This window comes from Mesoplodon densirostris, chromosome 9 (assembly GCF_025265405.1).
Source record: "Mesoplodon densirostris isolate mMesDen1 chromosome 9, mMesDen1 primary haplotype, whole genome shotgun sequence".
NCBI classification, from domain to species: Eukaryota; Metazoa; Chordata; class Mammalia; order Artiodactyla; family Ziphiidae; genus Mesoplodon; species Mesoplodon densirostris.
The window spans coordinates 67,741,473-67,760,244 of NC_082669.1; the positions used below are offsets into that span (position 1 = coordinate 67,741,473).

Consider the following 18,772-nt stretch of genomic DNA (forward strand, 5'->3'; position numbering starts at 1 on the left):
CCACATCCAGATGTGTCTGACCAAATATCTGGACACTGTGGCCTAGCCAAGGTGACATAAAATTAAACATCACACTGTATGACCCAGTGCTGGTCAACGGGATGTCAGCAGAAGTTGTTGAGCAGGGAGGGCTCCTGAAGAGGGAGGCAGCTATGCTTGCCCACGTCCTGTTATTTCTTCCTCATCCTTCCTGCCCAAGAGGTGAGCCTGGTGATTGGCACTTCACGAGCCATCTTGAACTCGCCCTGGAAAAGTCAAGAGAAGCTCCAAGAACTCAGCCCCAATATCCTCAAGCCTTGCATCTGCCCTGGACTTGTCACCTTTGGGCTTCTTCTTAGATGAGAGAAAAATAGAGCACTGTGTTATCATGCCTGTTTTTCATGTCTCTGTTACTTGCGGCCAGAAGCAATTCCTGACTAATACTCTCTGCTTCTTGGCCATTCAGACCTCTCTCAGGTCTGAGCATTCTTGAGCCTGGCCCCCAGGCTCCCACTGAGACTCCCGGATGCCCTTCCAGTAGGTGTCCTGTCATTTGGGCTAGCCTGAATGGGATCTTGTTTGTATCCAAGAACTCTCCCCGGTATAAAGCATAAGCCAGGTGGGAAGGACTAAGGGGATTAGGGGCATGATGGGGGTGAGGGGGCAGTGGAGATGAAAGAAAATGTTCCAGGTAGAGATATGAGTATGTGCAGAGGCCAAAGGTGAAAGACCATGCCTCCTGCAGGATAGTAAGGCTGGATCATAGAGTGCAAGGGAGGACTGGCTAGAGTGAGGCTGAGAGGTAGGCTATGGTGAGAATGGATTTTCACCCCAAGGGTAAGGGGAGTCGTGGGCAGGTTTTATGTGTGTATGTATAGGTCACATGACCATATTTCCAAACTGGGAAGCTCACTGTAATTGTAGCAAGGAGAAAGGATTACAAGGGGCCAGTCTGAAGACAGCAACCTGTTGCAGGGATACAGGTAGGGAATGATGGAGGCAGTGGGGAAAGAAGAAACAAATTTTAGAGAGGTTTGGAGATAAAAGAGTCAAGAACTATATTTGGAGGGTAATGGAAAAAAAGATGTCAAGTTCAGAATCAAGAATTCTGTCCTGATGAATGGATAAAGAAGATGTGGTATATATACACAATGCAGTATTACTCAGCCATAAAAAAGAATGAAATATTGCCATTTGCAATAACATAAGTGGACTTATAGAATATCATACTAAGTTAAGTAAGACAGAGAAGGACAAGATTATATGATATCACTTACACATGGAATCTAAAAAATAATATGAATGAATTTACTGACAAAACAGACACACACTCACAGAAAACAAACTTATGGTTACCAAAGGGGAAAGGTGAGGGGAGGGATAAATTAGGAGTTTGGGATTAACATATACACACTACTATATATAAAATAGACAAATAAGGATTTACTGTATAGCACAGGGAACTACACTCAGTATCTTATAAACTTACAATGGAAAAGAATCTGGAAAAAATTATATATATATATACACAACTGAATCACTTTGCTGTACACTTGAAACTAACATAATACTGTAAATCAACTATACTCCAATAAAAAAACAGAATTCTGTCTTGAGCACCCAGATGGATACCATTTTTTCCCTCCAGCAGGCAGTTTGTCATCCTCACACCACACCCCTGTACCTGTGGAAGTGTTCTCGGACCAAAGAACACACCATCTCTCATATCTCCCCAAAGAACACACCATCTCTCATCTCTCCCCTGGAGTCAAAATGGTCACAGCCTTTCAGATGGTCTCAGGCTGCATCATCAAAGGTATTGAGTTCAGAACAAGGCAAGTGATGCTCCTGCCCTCTTGACTCTGGTTAGAACATATACCAGGTGTATTGTGTCTAGTCTTGGTCCCTAACCACAAAGAGAAGTTTAACAACTGGAGCTTGTCCAGGTAAGGCGACCATCAGGAAACCACAGCAATGAGCATGCTCTGAGGGACCAGGGACCAGACAACTTTTAAGGGGATGAGCCTCCTGTGCGTAAATGTCTAAAGGCGGAGGGAGCAGAGGGTTCTGGGTGGCCCTAGGACACAGCAAGGACTGCTGGGCCGAAGCTGTAGGGATGCAGATTTTTGCAACGTAAAAACCTTCTCTGGGTCAGAGTTGCCCCGTGTGGACAGGAAGCCTGGGGACGGAATGAACAGCCCATGCTGAGAGGGGTCTGGAGGGCAGCCGAGGGGTTCCCCCTCCCAGATGCCAGGGACATGTGGAACAGGGACCACAGCTCAAATGCCCACAGGTGCCAGGTGAGGCACTCGGTGGAGCGGTCCAGCTAAAGGTACAAAAATTCAAAATGAAAACCAATGGCAGCAACAGCGAACACTGTGCACATGGAACAAAGTCTGCTACAGAGGTGGGACTGAGTGGATGCACAGCCTCTGCCCAGGAATGTGGGGTGGCGTGTATTATTTCCTGGGGCTGCCATAAGCAAGTACCCCAAACTGGGTGGCTTCAGAGAAACTTATCATCTCTCAGTTCTGGAGGCTAGAAGTCTAAAATCAAAGTGATGGTGGGGTCATCCTCCCTCTGAAGCTTCTGAGGAAGGATCCTTCCAGCTTCTAGCAGCCCCAGGTGTTTCTTGGCTTCTGGCAGCATGACTCCAATCTCTGCCTCCGTCTCCACGTGGCCATCTTCCCCCTGTGTTTCCCTCTTCTTACAGACACCAGTCACATTGGAGTAGACGTCCACCCTCCTCCAGTAGGAACGCATCTTAACTTAATGAGTTACACCTGCCCTGATCCTATTTCCAAATGAGGTCATATTCTGAGGTGACCTTGCCTTTTTGAGGGACACAATTCAAACCATAACTGGGAGTCTGAGGTCCCGTCCAGCTGGAGACGTGTCAACCTAGAGGTAGCCGCTAGCTTTGGTGAATGTCTGATTTTGCTGTCTTGTCTTCCCAGCTTGCGTAAGCTTTCTCCTCCCCACCTAACTGGCAAGGCCAGAGCCCCACTGATATTTAGGGACTGACCCACCCTCTCTCTGCCGGACAGGTGTAGAGCATCGGGATGCCTTAAGGAAGGGCTGAGAAGGGGCTCCAGAGCTTCCCTGCAGTCACTCTCTGGGGCCTGGATCTCTGGTGCTCAGAACTCTGGCTCAGAGGCTACTGCCCGCACGAAGGCCCCAGAAGGCTGGGCCTGCATAGGGCTGTCACAGCGCTCACTCTGCTTAGCTGCTGGTTTGTGGGGAGATGCTCCCCTCTGCTGGGCAGAGGGAAATCTGCTGTCCTTCCATTTCTTAGGGGTTTGTCTCCCTAAGTCACAAGTTCACAAACCCATAGTAAACACAGTCAGGGGCCAGAGGTCAGCAGGGCCAGTTCCCCCATTTTTCAGTGGGGGAGATTGAGGCTGGAGAGGGGAAAGGCCTTGTCTAAGGCCACACAGAGACCAGACATGTGCCGCCTCCCTCCCACACCAAGGTCTGGGAAGCATCTCTTAGGATCCTGGAGGCGCGGGTTGGAAGAAAGCCAGGGTGGGGCTCCTGGGAAGTCTGCATACAGCTGAGCTCGGAGGAAAAATGGCCAGATAAGGAGAAGGCAAAGAAGGTGGGCACCTTACTTCAAGTACAGGCATCAGAAAGCTGGACAGATACTGACCCGGCAAAGAGAACCACGACCGCTAGTTAGTCCACTCTCTCTGGATGATTCCCCATCAGCCTGTGTGAGTGATCCCAGCATAGCTTAACTCCATACTCCTAAGAAGTCATGTACATACAGAACTTTTGTAAATCAGATGCTCTTTTTACCCTCTCCCTCCTTCTCCTGTGTCCCAGATACCCTGACCATCTTTCTCATACGTGGCCCAGTGGTAGCACAGTAGTTAGGGCAAGTTTACTGCTCTAACAGATAGGCCAGAAGGTACCATAGCTCAAACACAATGGAAACTTACTTTTTGCTTGTGTCAACAGTTCACGGAGTTTATCACAAAGCGTTGGGGCGAGGGGGCTCTGTCCCCCATCGTCACTCAGGGACCAGGCTCTGCCGCCTTTAACATATGGACATCGAGAGACAATCAGCAGAAAAGGGAAGAGCGTAGAGGATGGCACACAGGAGTTCCCCTAAGCCAGGCTGGGAAGTGGTGTACAGTAAATTTTAGTCATGTTCCATAAGCTAGAACGCAAAGGATCCAGAAAGGACAAGAAAAACCCAGGTTACATGGTGATCTGTTGGCAGGTGTGGCAAGAATACACAAGATGGGGCTTCCCTGGTGGCGCAGTGGTTGGGAGTCTGCCTGCCGATGCAGGGAACACGGGTTCGTGCCCCGGTCCGGGAAGATCCCACATGCTGCAGAGCGGCTGGGCCCGTGAGACATGGCCGCTGGGCCTGCACGTCTGGAGCCTGTGCTCCGCAACAGGAGAGGCCATGACAGTGAGAGGCCCACGTACTGCAAAAAAAAAAAAAAAAAAAAAAGAATACACCTCACAGACCTCCTACCACAGCTGCTGCTCTTTGGAATCCATGACAGAGCTTGTGCCAAAGTACGCCTCCTACAGGCTGCTCCTTGCCAGTAACTGAGTGTAGTTGATGCACTAAGGCAGCTGGTTTCTTGAAGTACAGCAGACTCCTGTATTGTCAACTTTCGTCCCAGAACTCCCAATGGCTTTGCTGAACCTTCCTTAGACTATGTGGCAAGTTAGGATGCTTCACCCAACTGTCATTCCCTCTTTCTTTCCCTCGGGGTCAGACTTGCATCATGGTCTGGTGGTTCTCCCAGTCTCCCTGGCTTCCTCCTGCTTTCCTTTCACATAGGTGTTTCTCTTAATAAAATCCTTGCTCACTCAATCCCATCTTGGTGTCTGTATCTTGGAGGACTCAGTCTAGCACAGGAGACTACTCCTTGGTATTCTGACTACCCCAACTCTCGTTGGGGTCATTTAACCCAGGTGGTGAAGATGGACTAGACTTGTTTGAACAAGAGATGCTCTGGGTAATCCCAGAACCTGCTAATTTCATATAGAGGTACCAGGGGTTAGGATTTCAACATACTTTTTTGGGGGGAGGTGCAATTCAACTCATAACAGTCTCCACCTTTGGTTGGGCCTCCAATACTGGCCTGACTCCTGTCCACATTTTCCCAACAGGGTTACTCTACTGTTCTTCACAAGGGCTTTTCCAAACCTCCTCCACCCTCTTCAACATTTCAGCCCTGCAACTTTCCCTTTCATATTCAACAAATGACTTTACCCACCCCTTCACAGAAAAACAGACACCGGCAGAAGGGGGGGTCCCTTAACCTCACGCCGTGTCTGCCTCTCACTTTCTCCATCTGAAGGCTTTTCCTGTCCTCCTCACCATGTTCTTCCTCAAGTCTAATCTATGTTCTCTTTTTTGGATCCCTTTCCTCTGATACGGGAACCCTGCACGTCTCCCAGTTTTCTCCACATCAGGAAATGACACCACAATCTACCCCACTGGCTCATGCTAAAATATCTACAAGCCCATCTTTATTATTTGCTTTTCCTGACTCTCCTTCATCCTCCAACACAACTCATTGACAGCATGTCTGATTTGCTTTACCTTCAGAATATTGCCTAAATCCAACCCCTTTCAATATCACCACTATTACCACTCTGATCTAGGCAATCTAATGGGCAACTACGGGTAACTACCCCTTAACTGGTCTCACCACCTCCACTCTTATTTCAGCCCAATCTCCACACACAGCCAGAATGATCCTCTTAAAAGACACATCAGACCATTCACTCCCCTGCTTCAAATGTTTCAATGACTTCCCTTTGCACTGAAAATAAATAATTGTTTTTTTAACCATGGCCAACAAGGTCTACATGATCTGGTCTCTATTTACTTCTCTGATCTTATTTCATGCTTCTCTCCTCTTCACTCACAACATTCCAGGCATGTGGGTTTTCTTACTGTTCTTTACACAGGCCAAGTAGGTAATACTATTACCTCAGATCTTCTCGTGGCTGATTCCTTGTCATCGTTATAGCCTTCAAATGTCACCTCCTGAAAGAGGCCTGACCATCTATCTACAGAACACCTTTACCCCCGATCATGCTCTATACAATTTCTCCACTTTGTTATTTTTAGAGTCTTTACCACTGTCTGAAACTATTTACAAATCAGCTCATTTTTATCTTGCCAGTCTGGTCCCAAAGAACATAAGCTCCTTGTGAACAGGAAGTCTGTCTGCCTTGTTCACTGCTGTCCCTCCAGTGTCTAGAACAATGTCTGGCACCTAGTAGGCACTCTGTAAATGTCATTGAATGACTATGTGACAGGTGCCAGGGTTTTTAAGCAGCATGAAAGATTCAGGGAGGCCACTGTCTCATTGGGGGGACATTCACTGAACAAGTCCTAAGAAGTCCCTTGAAGGCCAATCGTTAGGTCACTTGCATGCCAAGCTGGAACACAGGGATCCTTTCAAAGGCTAGGAGTCCTGGCACTTGGATCCAGCCTCCCTAGGGGTGCTGCATAAGCGTTTCTCACCAAGACCCTGGCACTGTGGCCAGAACGGTGTTTCGGAACACTTGCTGCTCTCCGTTTCTTGAGATCCACAGACCTTGGTTCCCTGTCTCAGAGAAAATCCTGCCACTCTAGCCACTTCTGCTCCTCACTTTCCAAGCCCCTGGTTGGCCATCTTTCCCCACGCGCCCTAATTTAACAGTGTTAGAAGATAAAAGTCGTCCTTTAACTATGCCCTGGGAATCAAGGAGGGAAGGAAAGGGAAGCAGTTTTCTTTCCTCCTGATGCTTCTACACCAGAAAAATCAAAATAGAAATTAATCTGATGATAAACCACTCTGCCTCAGCCATAGACAATTTCACTCAGGTTTTAAGGGACCTTGCCTCCTTATTTTTAGAGGACAGAAGCTGAAATAAATCTTTGCTAAGGCAGGCTGGAGGTTGAGGCAAAACTTTGTTAATGACCCAGGAGCCAGAAAAGAAAGTCAGTGAGAGAGAATCAAAGAAGCTAGATCAGCTGGATCACAGGGAGTGTTCACTCACGCTGCATTTAAAATCTTTTTCAGGCCATCTCCCTGCTTTAGCCCCCATTAGAGCTGCCTGCACCTAAGGGAAGAAGACCCAGAAAATCAAGCCTTGGAGACCTCTGCGTCTCAAGTAAAAGGTAAATGTTTATCGAACGACTGTATGACAGGTTCCTGGCTCTTCTGTACATAGTAACGAGATTCAAGGAGGACACTATTCTTTCTGCTGTGACACTGTCACTGTCAAAGCCCCACAAGGTCTCTTGAAGGCCAACAGTTTGGCCACTCACTTCTCAAGAAAAGGGACTGTATGGTCAATTCAGGGGAGAACCCTGTATTAGCTATCTATTTTTTTGTGTAACAAATGACCCCAAAATCTATCAGCTTAAAAAACAACAAATATCAGGACTCCCCTGGCAGTCCAGGGGTTAGGACTCCACAGTTGCACTGCCGGGGCCTGGGTTCCATCCCTGGTCGGGGAGCTGAGATCCCACAAGACATGGGGCGGGGCCAAAAAAAAGCCCCCAAACCCCCAAAAAAACAACAAAAAAGAAAACCAACAAATATTTATTACCTCACAGGTTTTTTTTGGTTTTGTTTTTGTTTTTTTGCGGTACGCGGGCCTCTCACTGTTGTGGCCTCTCCCGCTGCGGAGCACAGGCTCCGGACGCGCAGGCTCAGCGGCCATGGCTCACGGGCCCAGCCGCTCCGCGGCATGTGGGATCCTCTTGGACCGGGGCACGAACCCGCGTCCCCTGCATCGGCAGGCGGACTCTCAACCACTGCGCCACCAGGGAAGCCCTACCTCACAGTTTTTGTAGGTCAGAAATTTGGGAGCAGTTTAGCTGGGTGGTTCTGGATTAGGACCTTCCAGAAGGTTGGAGTCAAGATGTTGGCTGGTGCTGCAGTCTGCTGAAGGCCAGACTGGGGCTAGGAACTTGTTTCCTAGGTGGCTCACTCACTTGGCTTATGGTAGGAGGATTCAGCTCTGCATTGGTCATTGGCACTAATCATAAAAAAGCTGGAGTGCCTATACTCACGTGAGACTAAATAGGTTTAAAGACAAGAGGTATATTTAGAGATGAACATTTCATAATAACAAAAATGTCATTTGGCAAGAAGATATAACAATTACAAATGTGTATGTGCTGAATAAATTCAAAATATGTGAAGCAAACGTGACAGAACTAGAGGGAGAAATAGACAAATTCACAATCATAGAGATTTTAACATCCTCTCAGTTATTGATAGAACCAGGAGACAAAAAAATTAATAATGAAGAAGATCTGAACAGCATCATGAACCACCTTGTCTAAATGACATTTATAAAACACTACACATAACAACTGCATAATGCACGTTCTTTTTAAGGCATGGAACGGTCACCAAGGTACGCCATGTGTTGGGTCATAAAACTGATCGGAGTCAGCAAATTTCAAAAGTTTTTCCCAAAGCACAGAGGAATTAAACTAGAAAGTAATTCTAAAAATAATAAGATATGTTTAAAAGCCCCAACTATTTGGAAATTAAATAATGCTCCCTCAAGAACTAATAGGTCAAAGAAGAAAACATAAGGAAAATTAGAATTTTGGACTAAATGGAAATAAAATCAACAATCAAATTTTGGGGATTCAACTAGAACAGTACTTAGAGGCATATCTATAGTTTTAAATGTTTGATTTAGGAAAGAAGAAAGGTTTACAATAAATTATCTAGGTTTCTACCTTGAGAAGCCAGAAAAAGAAGGGCAATTTAGACCCAAATTAAGTAAAAGGAAAAATTATAAAGATAAAAGTAGAAATCAATGTAATAGAAAATGGACAAAACAATAGAGGGTATTAACAGAGCCCAGGAGGGAACTTTGTGAGGTGAGGGAAACGCTCATTATCTTGTTTGGGATGTGGGTTATAAGTGGGAATTCCTTTGTTAAAATCCATTGAACTATGCTTAAGATTTGTGCATTACAATGTATGCAAATTTCACTCCTTCAAATAAAGAACTTTAATAAAGAAAGAAAAAAATATGACCATGTGTAGACAGTGCTAGGGCCTCTTCCAGAGCCTTGAGAGAGTGCATCCAAATGAGCAGGTTCCCATGCTCACTGAAAGCTTCACCAGCTTCATGAGTTGCATGGCAAAACTGCCACTCCCCTCCACTCCCTGCCCCAGCCTCATATTCTGGTCTCCACTCTCAGTAGTTGTGTGACCGTAGCTGTTTAATATCTTAGTGTCTTGAATCCTGAATTTGTAAAATGGGAATTATTATGTATCCTGTCTCACTGGATTGGTGAGTAAATTACACAAGATAACTCAGAACACTAACTGGTACCTAGTAAGCGTTCAAAGAATATAAGCCATTATTACTGTCTTGCAGAAGTAGTTTCCTACGGAAAACCACTTAGGAAATTCTACTAAGGGCCATGTGGACCTAATGGAGTGTCCTGAGCAGAGGTGCAACAAGCACAGCTTTGCCTTTTAGAAGTACTCACTGAGGCAGCAGTGGGGAGGATGGACTGGAGCGGGGAAAGGACAGATTTGGAGACGAGTGATGAGACCGTCCTCACACGAACATAGATGAGACATTACTGACCTAAAGAATTTTGAAAAAGATGTAACTGTATTCAAAGTGTACAGAATTTGAACGTACATAAAAATGTAACTAAGACTATGTGTAAAAATTTTAATTGCTTTTCATATAGAAAACTATTAATATAACTTCAAAATTACCTTTAAAATACAGCCAAGGGGCTTCCCTGGTGGCGCAGTGGTTGGGAATCCGCCTGCCAATGCAGGGGAAACGGGTTCGAGCCCTGGTCTGGGAAGATCCCACATGCCGCGGAGCAACTGGGCCCGTGCGCCACAACTACTGAGCCTGCGTGCGCGTCTAGAGCTTGTGCTCCGCAACAGGAGAGGCCAGATAGTGAGAGGCCCGCGCACCGCGATAAAGAGTGGCCCCTGCTTGCCGCAACTAGAGAAAGCCCTCGCACAGAAACGAAGACCCAACACAGTCAAATATAATAAATAAATAAATTAATTAAAAAATACAGCCAAATAAAAATTACGCTTAATAAATATCAAATTTTGAAATAAAAGTTTTAAAAATGCAAATAATTGTAAAATTTGTATGGAAATACAAAAGACCCTGAATAACCAAAACGATCTTGAGAAAGAAAAACAGAGCTGGAGGAATCATGCTCCCCGACTTCAGACTTCACTATATAAAGCTACAGTAATCAAAACATAGTACTGGCACAAAAACAGAGAGATCAGTGGAACAGGATAGGGAGCCCAGAAATAAACCCATACACTTACGGTCAACTAATCTATGACAAAGGAGGCAAGAATATACACTGGAGAAAAGATAGTCTCTTCAATAAATGGTTCTGGGAAAATCAGACAGCTATATATAAAAGAATGAAATTAGAACATTCCCTCACACCATATACAAAAATAAAATCAAAATGTATTAAAGACCTAAATGTAAGACCAGAAACCACAAAACTCCTAAAGGAAAACAGAGGCAGAACACTCTTTGACATAAATTGTAGCAATATTTTTTTTGGATCTGTCTCCTAAAGCAAAGGAAATAAAAGCAAAAACAAACAAATGGGACCTAATTAAACTTAAAAGCTTTTGCACAACAAAGGAAACCGTCGACAAAACAAAAAGAAACCTACTGAATAGGAGAAATATTTGCAATTATATAACTGTTAAAGGGTTAATATCCAACATATATAAACAGCTCATACAACTCAAGATCAAAAAGAAAAAAGCAAAAACCCAAACAACCCTATTAAAAAAATGGGCAGAAGAACTGAATAGACATTTCTCCGAAGAGGAAAAGCAGATGGCCAACAGGCACTTGAAAAGATGCTCAACATCGCTAATCATCAGGGAAATGCAAACCAAAACCACAATGAGATATCACCTCTCACCTGCCAGAATGGTTATCATCAAAAAGAATACAGATAACAAATGTTGGCGAGGACGTGAAGAAAAGGGAACCCTCATATACTGTTGGTGGGAATGTAAATTGGTGCAGCCACTGTGGAAAATAGTATGGAGGTTTCTCAAAAAACTAAAATATCACTTATATGTGGAATGTAAAAAAGTAAACAAACTAGTGACTATAAGAAAAGAAATAGACTCACAGATATAGAGAACAAACTATTGGTTACCAGTGGGGAGAGAGAAGGGGGAGGGGCAATATAGTGGCAAGGGATTAACAGGTACAAACTATTAGGTATAAAATAAGCTGCAAGGATATATTGTACAACACGGAGAACATAGCCAGTATTTTATAATAACTATAAATGGAGTATAACCTTTAAAAACTGTGAATCACTGTCTTGTACACCTGTAACTTATATAATATTGTATATCAACTATACTTCAATTAAAATTTTTTAAGTTACCTATTAAAATAAAGCCAAATAAAAATTCTGACTAGTAAATATCAAATCTTGAAATAAAAGTTTTAAAAATACAAATTGTTTAATATTGCATAAGGTCCTTCTGTACCTGCTCTGCTTATGGTAAATTGTGTGTACTTCTCCAGAACCACAGACCGGAACAGGAAGAGAATATGAAATTTCACAGTTCTGGGAAAGGCGACTTCACTCTGTTGAGCTTGTCTACTCTTGTATACTCCTGGGGTGGAACTGCTGGCCACCCATAAGGTGTGTATGGTTGGCTTCAGTAGCTACTGTCAAAGAGTTCTCCAAAGCGGCTGTACAAATCCACATTCCTCTCAGCTGTGTGGGAGAGTCCCAGAGCATCACTTTGCACTTTCCATCATTTCCATTTTAGGCATTCTGGTGGGTGTGTGCAATGCTATTTCTATAACTAATACATTCTTTATTTTTCTATTCCCTCTGTAGAAAGGGAATCCAGCTTTTGCAGTCAACCCGCCCTTGGGGCAGGAGGGAGGGAAGAAGCCATTTCCGGAGGGTCCATCAGCGGGGGCCTAACTACAAGAGGGAGGTCAGCTGAAGCAAGGCCAGGCAGAGGGAATCCCAGGCACCTGGACGCTCATCTCCACTCTCCGGCACATTATCTTTTCCCAGCCTTTTCTCATCTCTGCTGATTCAAATCTTGTTCGCCCTTCAAAGGCTGGTCAGCACTGATCTTCTCCAAAAAGCCCGTCATTCTTCCCCTTCCTTTCCCCAAGGTTTGTCTTGACATTGGAAGGCATGGATGGGTGAAGGTGGGCAAATCATTAACCTCTCTTGATCTGTTTCCTTATCGGAGGTTCATCTGAGCTGAGCAACACTGAGTCTAAGTCCTTATCTGATGTGATGTCTAATGAGCCTTTAAGAACCAGGGGGCGAAAGAACACAAACAGAAGTGTGTACTCCCGTCGGTCAGCCAGGGCGTCAGTGCCCCTGTACAAGCCTGTGCTCTGAATGTCCTCGTGAGCTTCGGTCAGCATGTGTCGGATGGAGCTGCGTCCTTGAAGGCCCACTGACACATAATCGTGCAAATCTGTTCGTTGAGGGGGGTCTACCTGGGACCTCGCAGCCCTCCCGTACGCCCACGGTGGGGCAAGCCCTCTCGGGGTTCTGAGGGATGCCGGGTCCTTCCGGGATTTTGTGTCGAATCGGCTGGTGACGACCCGACGCCGCGTCGGGGGTGGGGAATGTGCGGCTGCGCGCGCACAGCGGCGTTTACGCGGCGATTTCATCATGCACTCGGCCCGGCCGCGCGCGCCGCTTCCGCCGCCGCCCCCTCCGGACCTCCCAGGGCAGCGGTCTCATGCCCTCTCTGCGCCCGGCGCTGCTTAGAGCTGCCCGCGCCGCTCTGCTGCTGTCGCCGCCGCCCCGGCTCCCGGCCCGGCCTCCTCTTCTGCCCTGCCGGCCCATCAGCAAGCCAGCCCGCGCCCCGACCTCGTTCCCCGCTGCCGCATCCCGGAGCAGCATGGATGGTGCGGGGGCCGAGGAGGTGCTGGCACCTCTCAGGCTAGCGGTGCGCCAGCAGGTACCGGCATTCTTCGCCTTCCCCTCAGCCCCAGCTCTCCTCTCCCTGGTCCCCTTCTTCTCCCGCCCCCCTCTCTCTTCCCCGGGCACCGGTCCACCTCACCGATTATCCCTCTCCTTCATTCTCTGGAAGCCCTTGGTTTCTAGGCATCTTCCTCGCCTTCCCCACGTTGGACCCAAGTCCCCGCGTGCGCCGGCCACCTTCCCTCCGGTGGACCCCTGTCCTCCCCTCTCCTGAGGTGACTTCCTCGGATCCCTCTACGTTCTGCCTCCCTCCTCATGCGATCTGTTCTCCCTTCCCAATCCTTGTTACTGCCCGTACCACTTGCTTCTCCGATGGGGCTGGGATCTGTGACCCTTTGCTTCTCCTCCTGTCCTAGCTCAATAGCCTCAACTGAAGATTTCCAGTCCCTGCTGTGTTCTTTGTGCTTTCTGGGTGGCGAGATTCCTAATTCTTCCCTGATCAATTACGAGCCGAAGCTGCGTGTTCTCTCTTCTCACTGCCTGACTCTTGTTTTTTAATCTTCAAGATGCTTTGAATAGTGTTAACTCCTTGACATCTTCCTTCATTCGGTGCTTAGTTAGCCGAATGGTCCGTTGAGGAAATAAAAATAGTTGAAACGTGGATGTGGGGAGGTGTTGAACTTTTTTTTTTTTCTTTTCTAATAATGTGAGTTCATCGTCCTTCGCTTCTGTCACCTTTTCTGGGTTCCCCAGAATGAGTGAGCTTTCAGATCGTAAACGTGGGAAGCTGTAAATGTCCCTGAGTGACTCGGTGAAGTCAGCCATCCTTCGTATGGAACATTTTGAAATTTGATTTTGCGGAAGGGAGGGAGGTTTCATGGGCTGGAGAGCTTGGTGATTTAATACAGGCCTCCTTTTCCTAGGGCACTGCATGAATATCAGAATTTAGAGAGGACAAGGAAAAGATTATTTCCAAGGGATTCTCACATCCAGTCAGGTAGAGCCAGAAGCTCGGAATAGGACCCCGGGGATTGATGACCTAGTAGTGAACACCGAATGGGTTTCTCCTGCACGGGCGCCTGATGCAATAACTTGCCTTAGCTATGGAGGGTGGATCCCTCCCTCGGAAATAATTCATTGAGGCAGAGCTGCCGAAAATTCGGCAAATTCTGCCACTTTATCTACTTCTTTCTGGTTTGAGCCTGACTGATTCAGTAGTGTTTTATTCTGAAATTTCACTATGGGCTTAATTTTTTCTTTATTCTTGATACCAAAGCGCTGTGAATGCTTATTCTCCATGTCCCTCCACCCACCCTCCCCAAATGAAATTAGGTGTGGTTCCTTTGTCTTTTCTCTAACTCTCAACTTTTTTTTTTTTTCACTTCACTTTAGAAGGGAGAATACATCTAATTTGGAAAAACATACACCCAAACCCCTCCCTCTGCCACGTTAGCCTGGAACTGCAGTGCAAATTATCCATCTGTAGTAAGACTGTGGAGCTAGTTAACTGAAGTAAACTTTGATGATGGAATAGCCTTCCGATGTTATTACTATCTTGTGTATTGTTTATGTTGGCTTGATTGTTAGTTTTTTGGTACTTCAAGGTATTTTTTGAATATGTAAGTTAGTTTATGTAAGTTAGTTTTTGTTTTTTCCCCTAATTTTCCAGGACCACGCATATATTAGTTAACTACCTGGAACTTTGAATCGCACTGAGTCCAGGGTCAATTGGAAGGGAATTTAAAGATCATCTAGTTAAACCGGTTTTTTTTTCATGGTTTTCTTGTTTGTTTGTTTTTTTGCTTATATGAGGAAATGAGACACACGGTCACTTCTACTCATTCTACATATTTCCACTGTGAAGTTTGTGCAATTGAAGGCATCCTTGGAGTGGGATTTTTTTTTTTTTTTTAGAAGATGTTGCGGGTAGGAGTTTATTAATTAATTTATTTATTTTTGCTGTGTTGGGTCTTCGTTTCTGTGTGAGGGCTTTCTCTAGTTGTGGCAAGCGGGGGCCACTCACTATCGCGGCCTCTCTTTTTTTTGCGGAGCACAGGCTCCAGACGCGCAGGCTCAGTAGTTGTGGCTCACGGGCCTAGTTGCTCCGCGGCATGTGGGATTCTCCCAGACCAGGGCTCGAACCCTTGTCTCCTGCATTAGCAGGCAGATTCTCAACCACTGCGCCACCAGGGAAGCCCCTGGAGTGGTGCTTAATAACTGGTCTTGTTGGTGGCATGTGTTTCAGATAAATATGTATTTCATATAAATTTCCCAATCTGCTATGCTACGTAGATGCTGTTTTTTAATGATTTGGTTTGTTGATTGACTGAAATGTGTCAACAAACTACCATCTTATTTCCCCTTTCATTTCATAAAAGAAAGTATATTTTAATACCAAAGAAAGGACAAACCATAACTCAGAATAAAGAAGTCTTTTATATTTAGCAGGTTTAGCTTTGAAAAAAGGTCTAATACATTGTCTTTTTTTTCCTTTTTTCCCCCTTTTACTGCATATTGGTGAAAACTTTGTCCTGGAGTATCTTGTTTGGGAACTGTTGCTCTAGGGCAGTGGTTCTTAAAGTGTGGTCTGCAAATTCTTGGAGGTCTCCAAGGTCAAAACCATTTTCATAATAAAACTAAGAACGTTATTTGCGTTTTTCACTGTGTTGACATTTGCACTGATGGTGCAAAGCATGGTGAGTAGAACTGCTGGCCCTGAGCACTAATCAAGTCAGGGATACTAAACCAAGTCATTATATTCTCTGCCACACTCTCACATGTTTTAAAAAAAAACAAAAAAACAAAACAAAACCTCAGTTTTGCTTTGGAGTATCCTTGAAAAAGCAGTAAGAATTATTATTATTATTATTTTAAATATTTATTTATTTATTTTTGGCTGCGTTGGGTCTTCGTTGCTGTGCGGGGGCTTTCTCTAGTTGCGGTGAGCTGGGGCTACTCTTCGTTGCAGTGCGCGGGCTTCTCATTGTGGTGGGTTCTCTTGTTGCGGAGCACAGCCTCTAGGTGAGTGGGCTTCAGTAGTTGTGGCGCACGGGCTTAGTTGCTCCGCGGCATGTGGGATCTTCCCGGACCAGGGATCGAACCCGTGTCCCCTGCATTGGCAGACGGATTCTTAACCACTGCACCACCAGGGAAGTCCCAATAAGAATTATTAATTTTATTAAATTCGGACCTTTGTGCACACATCTTTTTAATATTCTGTGTGACTAAATGGGAAGTATGCATAAAGCATACCCACATATGATGATTGTCTGAGGAAGAGCACTTATGATTGTTCGATTTGCAAGAATGAAACACTCTTAAAATGTCTGACAAAAAATTGTTATTCAGTCTTGGGTATTGGGCATTCATTCATTTTCCGGAAAATGAGTGAAGTGAGACTGTCACTTCAAAAAGCAACTGATAGTATTTGTGGCCAATAATAAAATTCAATTTTGGGAAATTTTAGAGCCCTGGATTTTTCTCTGCTTTGATTTTCTGAACTGAGAGTGCCCATTAAAACTGTTGCTTAATCCACAAAGGACAAATGATAAGTTTATGGAGTTTTTGTCAATGGTTATAAAACTTGGAAATCTGAAATTAATTTTTTAATCTTAACAAGAACCCTCTAGGCCCATATGTGTAAAGCCAAACATCTTAAAAAGGTGAGGAAATGTTTTCTTGTTTTTTCTTGGCCAACTGAATATGCATCATGATATATATGAAGGATGCATGAAAAAGATCCCTTGAAATGATTTCTCACCTAGTAACTATTCTGCTTTATAATCACAGACTTAGTTCTAATATATGTCTTTATGATAAGAATTTATGCAGGAATTAAGCTTCTAGTTGATGTTTCTTAAAGGTAATTTAGAAATATTGATGATGTTTCACATCGGTTTCATTCAACACACATGGACTATAGTTGGTGGTGAAGAAAAAGGGAAGAAAATAATTAGAAATTAGGACTCCTTAAGTACTTACTTTCCATGTTTTGATCACCTCCAATTCTTTTGTTTACACAATTAAATCATAAATCATGGTTTTAATTATTCCATTATTCAGAATAAACACGATTATTACCTTAATTCACCGAGATTTTTAGAGATGATTAACTCAGTGTAGGAATCCTCACTCTCCCACTGCTTCTGTTGAAAGCTAACCTATCCTTGAATGTATGTGTGCCTGATTCTATGCCTGAACTTTAAGAGACAGAAAAATGATTCAGGAAAACTAATTTTAATTTAAAAAATTTTAAGTTCTTCCTACCTTTACCTTTACCTACTTGTGGCCTTGCTTGCCCAGTGTCCTTTGAAAAGCTCCAAAACAAAATATGGGAGTGCCAATACTTGACACATAAGGGTAGGTATTCAGAAGAACTGCTTGCTTACTTCCTTAAAACATTCAAAAAGAACTGCTCGCCACTCTCTTTTCAGAACACAGACCCTCACAAGGTTCTTATCCCCATCAAAAAGCACTATTAGTGAACATTTATGAGATAAGTGTTCTGACGGGTAGAGGAAGGGAAAAGAACCACTGAATGGGTAAAGAATAAGCCAGTAGATATTTACCAAGTACTTAGTGCTTAGCATTGTGCTAGGTTTAGGTTGTGATAGCAGGCAACAAATATTTGAGTGCCAGAATTGACAATCCATTGACAGGGTGATTTCAGGTATTGTACGTGTAATAAAGAAGTTAAAGTTAGAAGGTGACTGAGGATGTTGCTTTAGCTAGAGAGGTCAAGATAATAGAATAAAAACTGCTAGTATAATAACAGACCAGATTTATTTGTACACAGTAAGAGATTGAGAGGAAGAACCAATTCAGTGGTTCTCAACAATATCGGACCCGGTGTACCCTTTTACACCAGATATTTTGGAATTCTCCATTACTACCCTGTAATGAAATTCATATGAAATATCTACATAAATTAAAGAAAGATATGTGTATGCATAATGCTGTAAGTGTAATACAAATAAATAAAAAGTAATTTATAATAAAATAATATTATTTTAATATGTAGATTTGGGGGTATGACTCCACTGGAAGTTATATTGAATTAAGCAGATGCTTATACCTCTACGTAGATTTACTGTGAATGCAGTTGCTGTAAGTGCGCATTGATAAAGGTATACTGTATTGTTTACTCAGATAGAACGGCAGCATAGCCTGTGGTCACATGGTTTGTTTGTTTTTTATTTCAAATAATAACAACTTTGTAAAATTCTGAACAAAACAAGGTACAATTTTCCTTTTTTAAAAAAACTGAAGTATAGTTGATTTTAGTCTTCCTTTAAATTACACTTTCCTGGGTGCATTCCTGGAGAATTCAGTGTATGTTAAAACTGGGAAAATTCTTCTCATTGTATATAAGCAGAGTTAGGCTCTAGGTTGAGATCATTTTAAACAGCTTTTTCACCTCCTAACTGGGACATTCTAAAGTAGAATGAATTGCAGGAGAGGGGGACTGTCATTGAATGAGGGAAAATAGGCAGGAGCTTAGAAAATATCAACAACAGGGGGAAAGGATGATGACAGGCTCCTCAAAGGAGCTGGAGTTTTAGAAGGAGAAAAGAGGAATTAGTTCGAAAATACAGAGGGGAATAAGGAGGACATCTATCCCATTTCCATTCTCTTCTCTGTGTCTCATTACCTCATTTGTATTTTCAACTTTGTCTCTCTGCTACATTCCATGGGATGGAAATTATCCACGGATAATTTCTTTAGGTCGTTCTTCTAGGTCACTAATTCTGTCTTCAACTGTGTCTGATCTGCTATTTAAACTGTCCAGTGAGTTTTGAATTTCAGTGATTTATTTCCAGATGATCTTTGTGGTTCTTTTTCAAGTCCCCTGATT

At 44.0% G+C, this 18,772-nt stretch overlaps 1 protein-coding gene and 1 long non-coding RNA gene across 2 annotated transcripts in view; one reads left to right on the forward strand and one right to left on the reverse strand.

Annotated features, from left to right (window-relative positions):
* Nucleotides 1–12,567, reverse strand: part of LOC132496107 (uncharacterized) — a 72,824-nt gene extending 60,257 nt beyond the window's left edge. Inside the window, exon 1 of the long non-coding RNA XR_009533374.1 lies at nt 11,501–12,567. This is a non-coding gene — a long non-coding RNA (uncharacterized LOC132496107). The remainder of the gene's footprint in view (nt 1–11,500) is intronic.
* A 117-nt stretch (nt 12,568–12,684) lies between these two features.
* The window catches only part of GARS1 (glycyl-tRNA synthetase 1), a 40,724-nt gene continuing 34,636 nt past the window's right edge, over nt 12,685–18,772 (forward strand). The window contains exon 1 of the mRNA XM_060108308.1: nt 12,685–12,955. Coding sequence (XP_059964291.1) covers nt 12,734–12,955 — 222 coding nt within the window. The 5' untranslated portion in view covers nt 12,685–12,733. The remainder of the gene's footprint in view (nt 12,956–18,772) is intronic.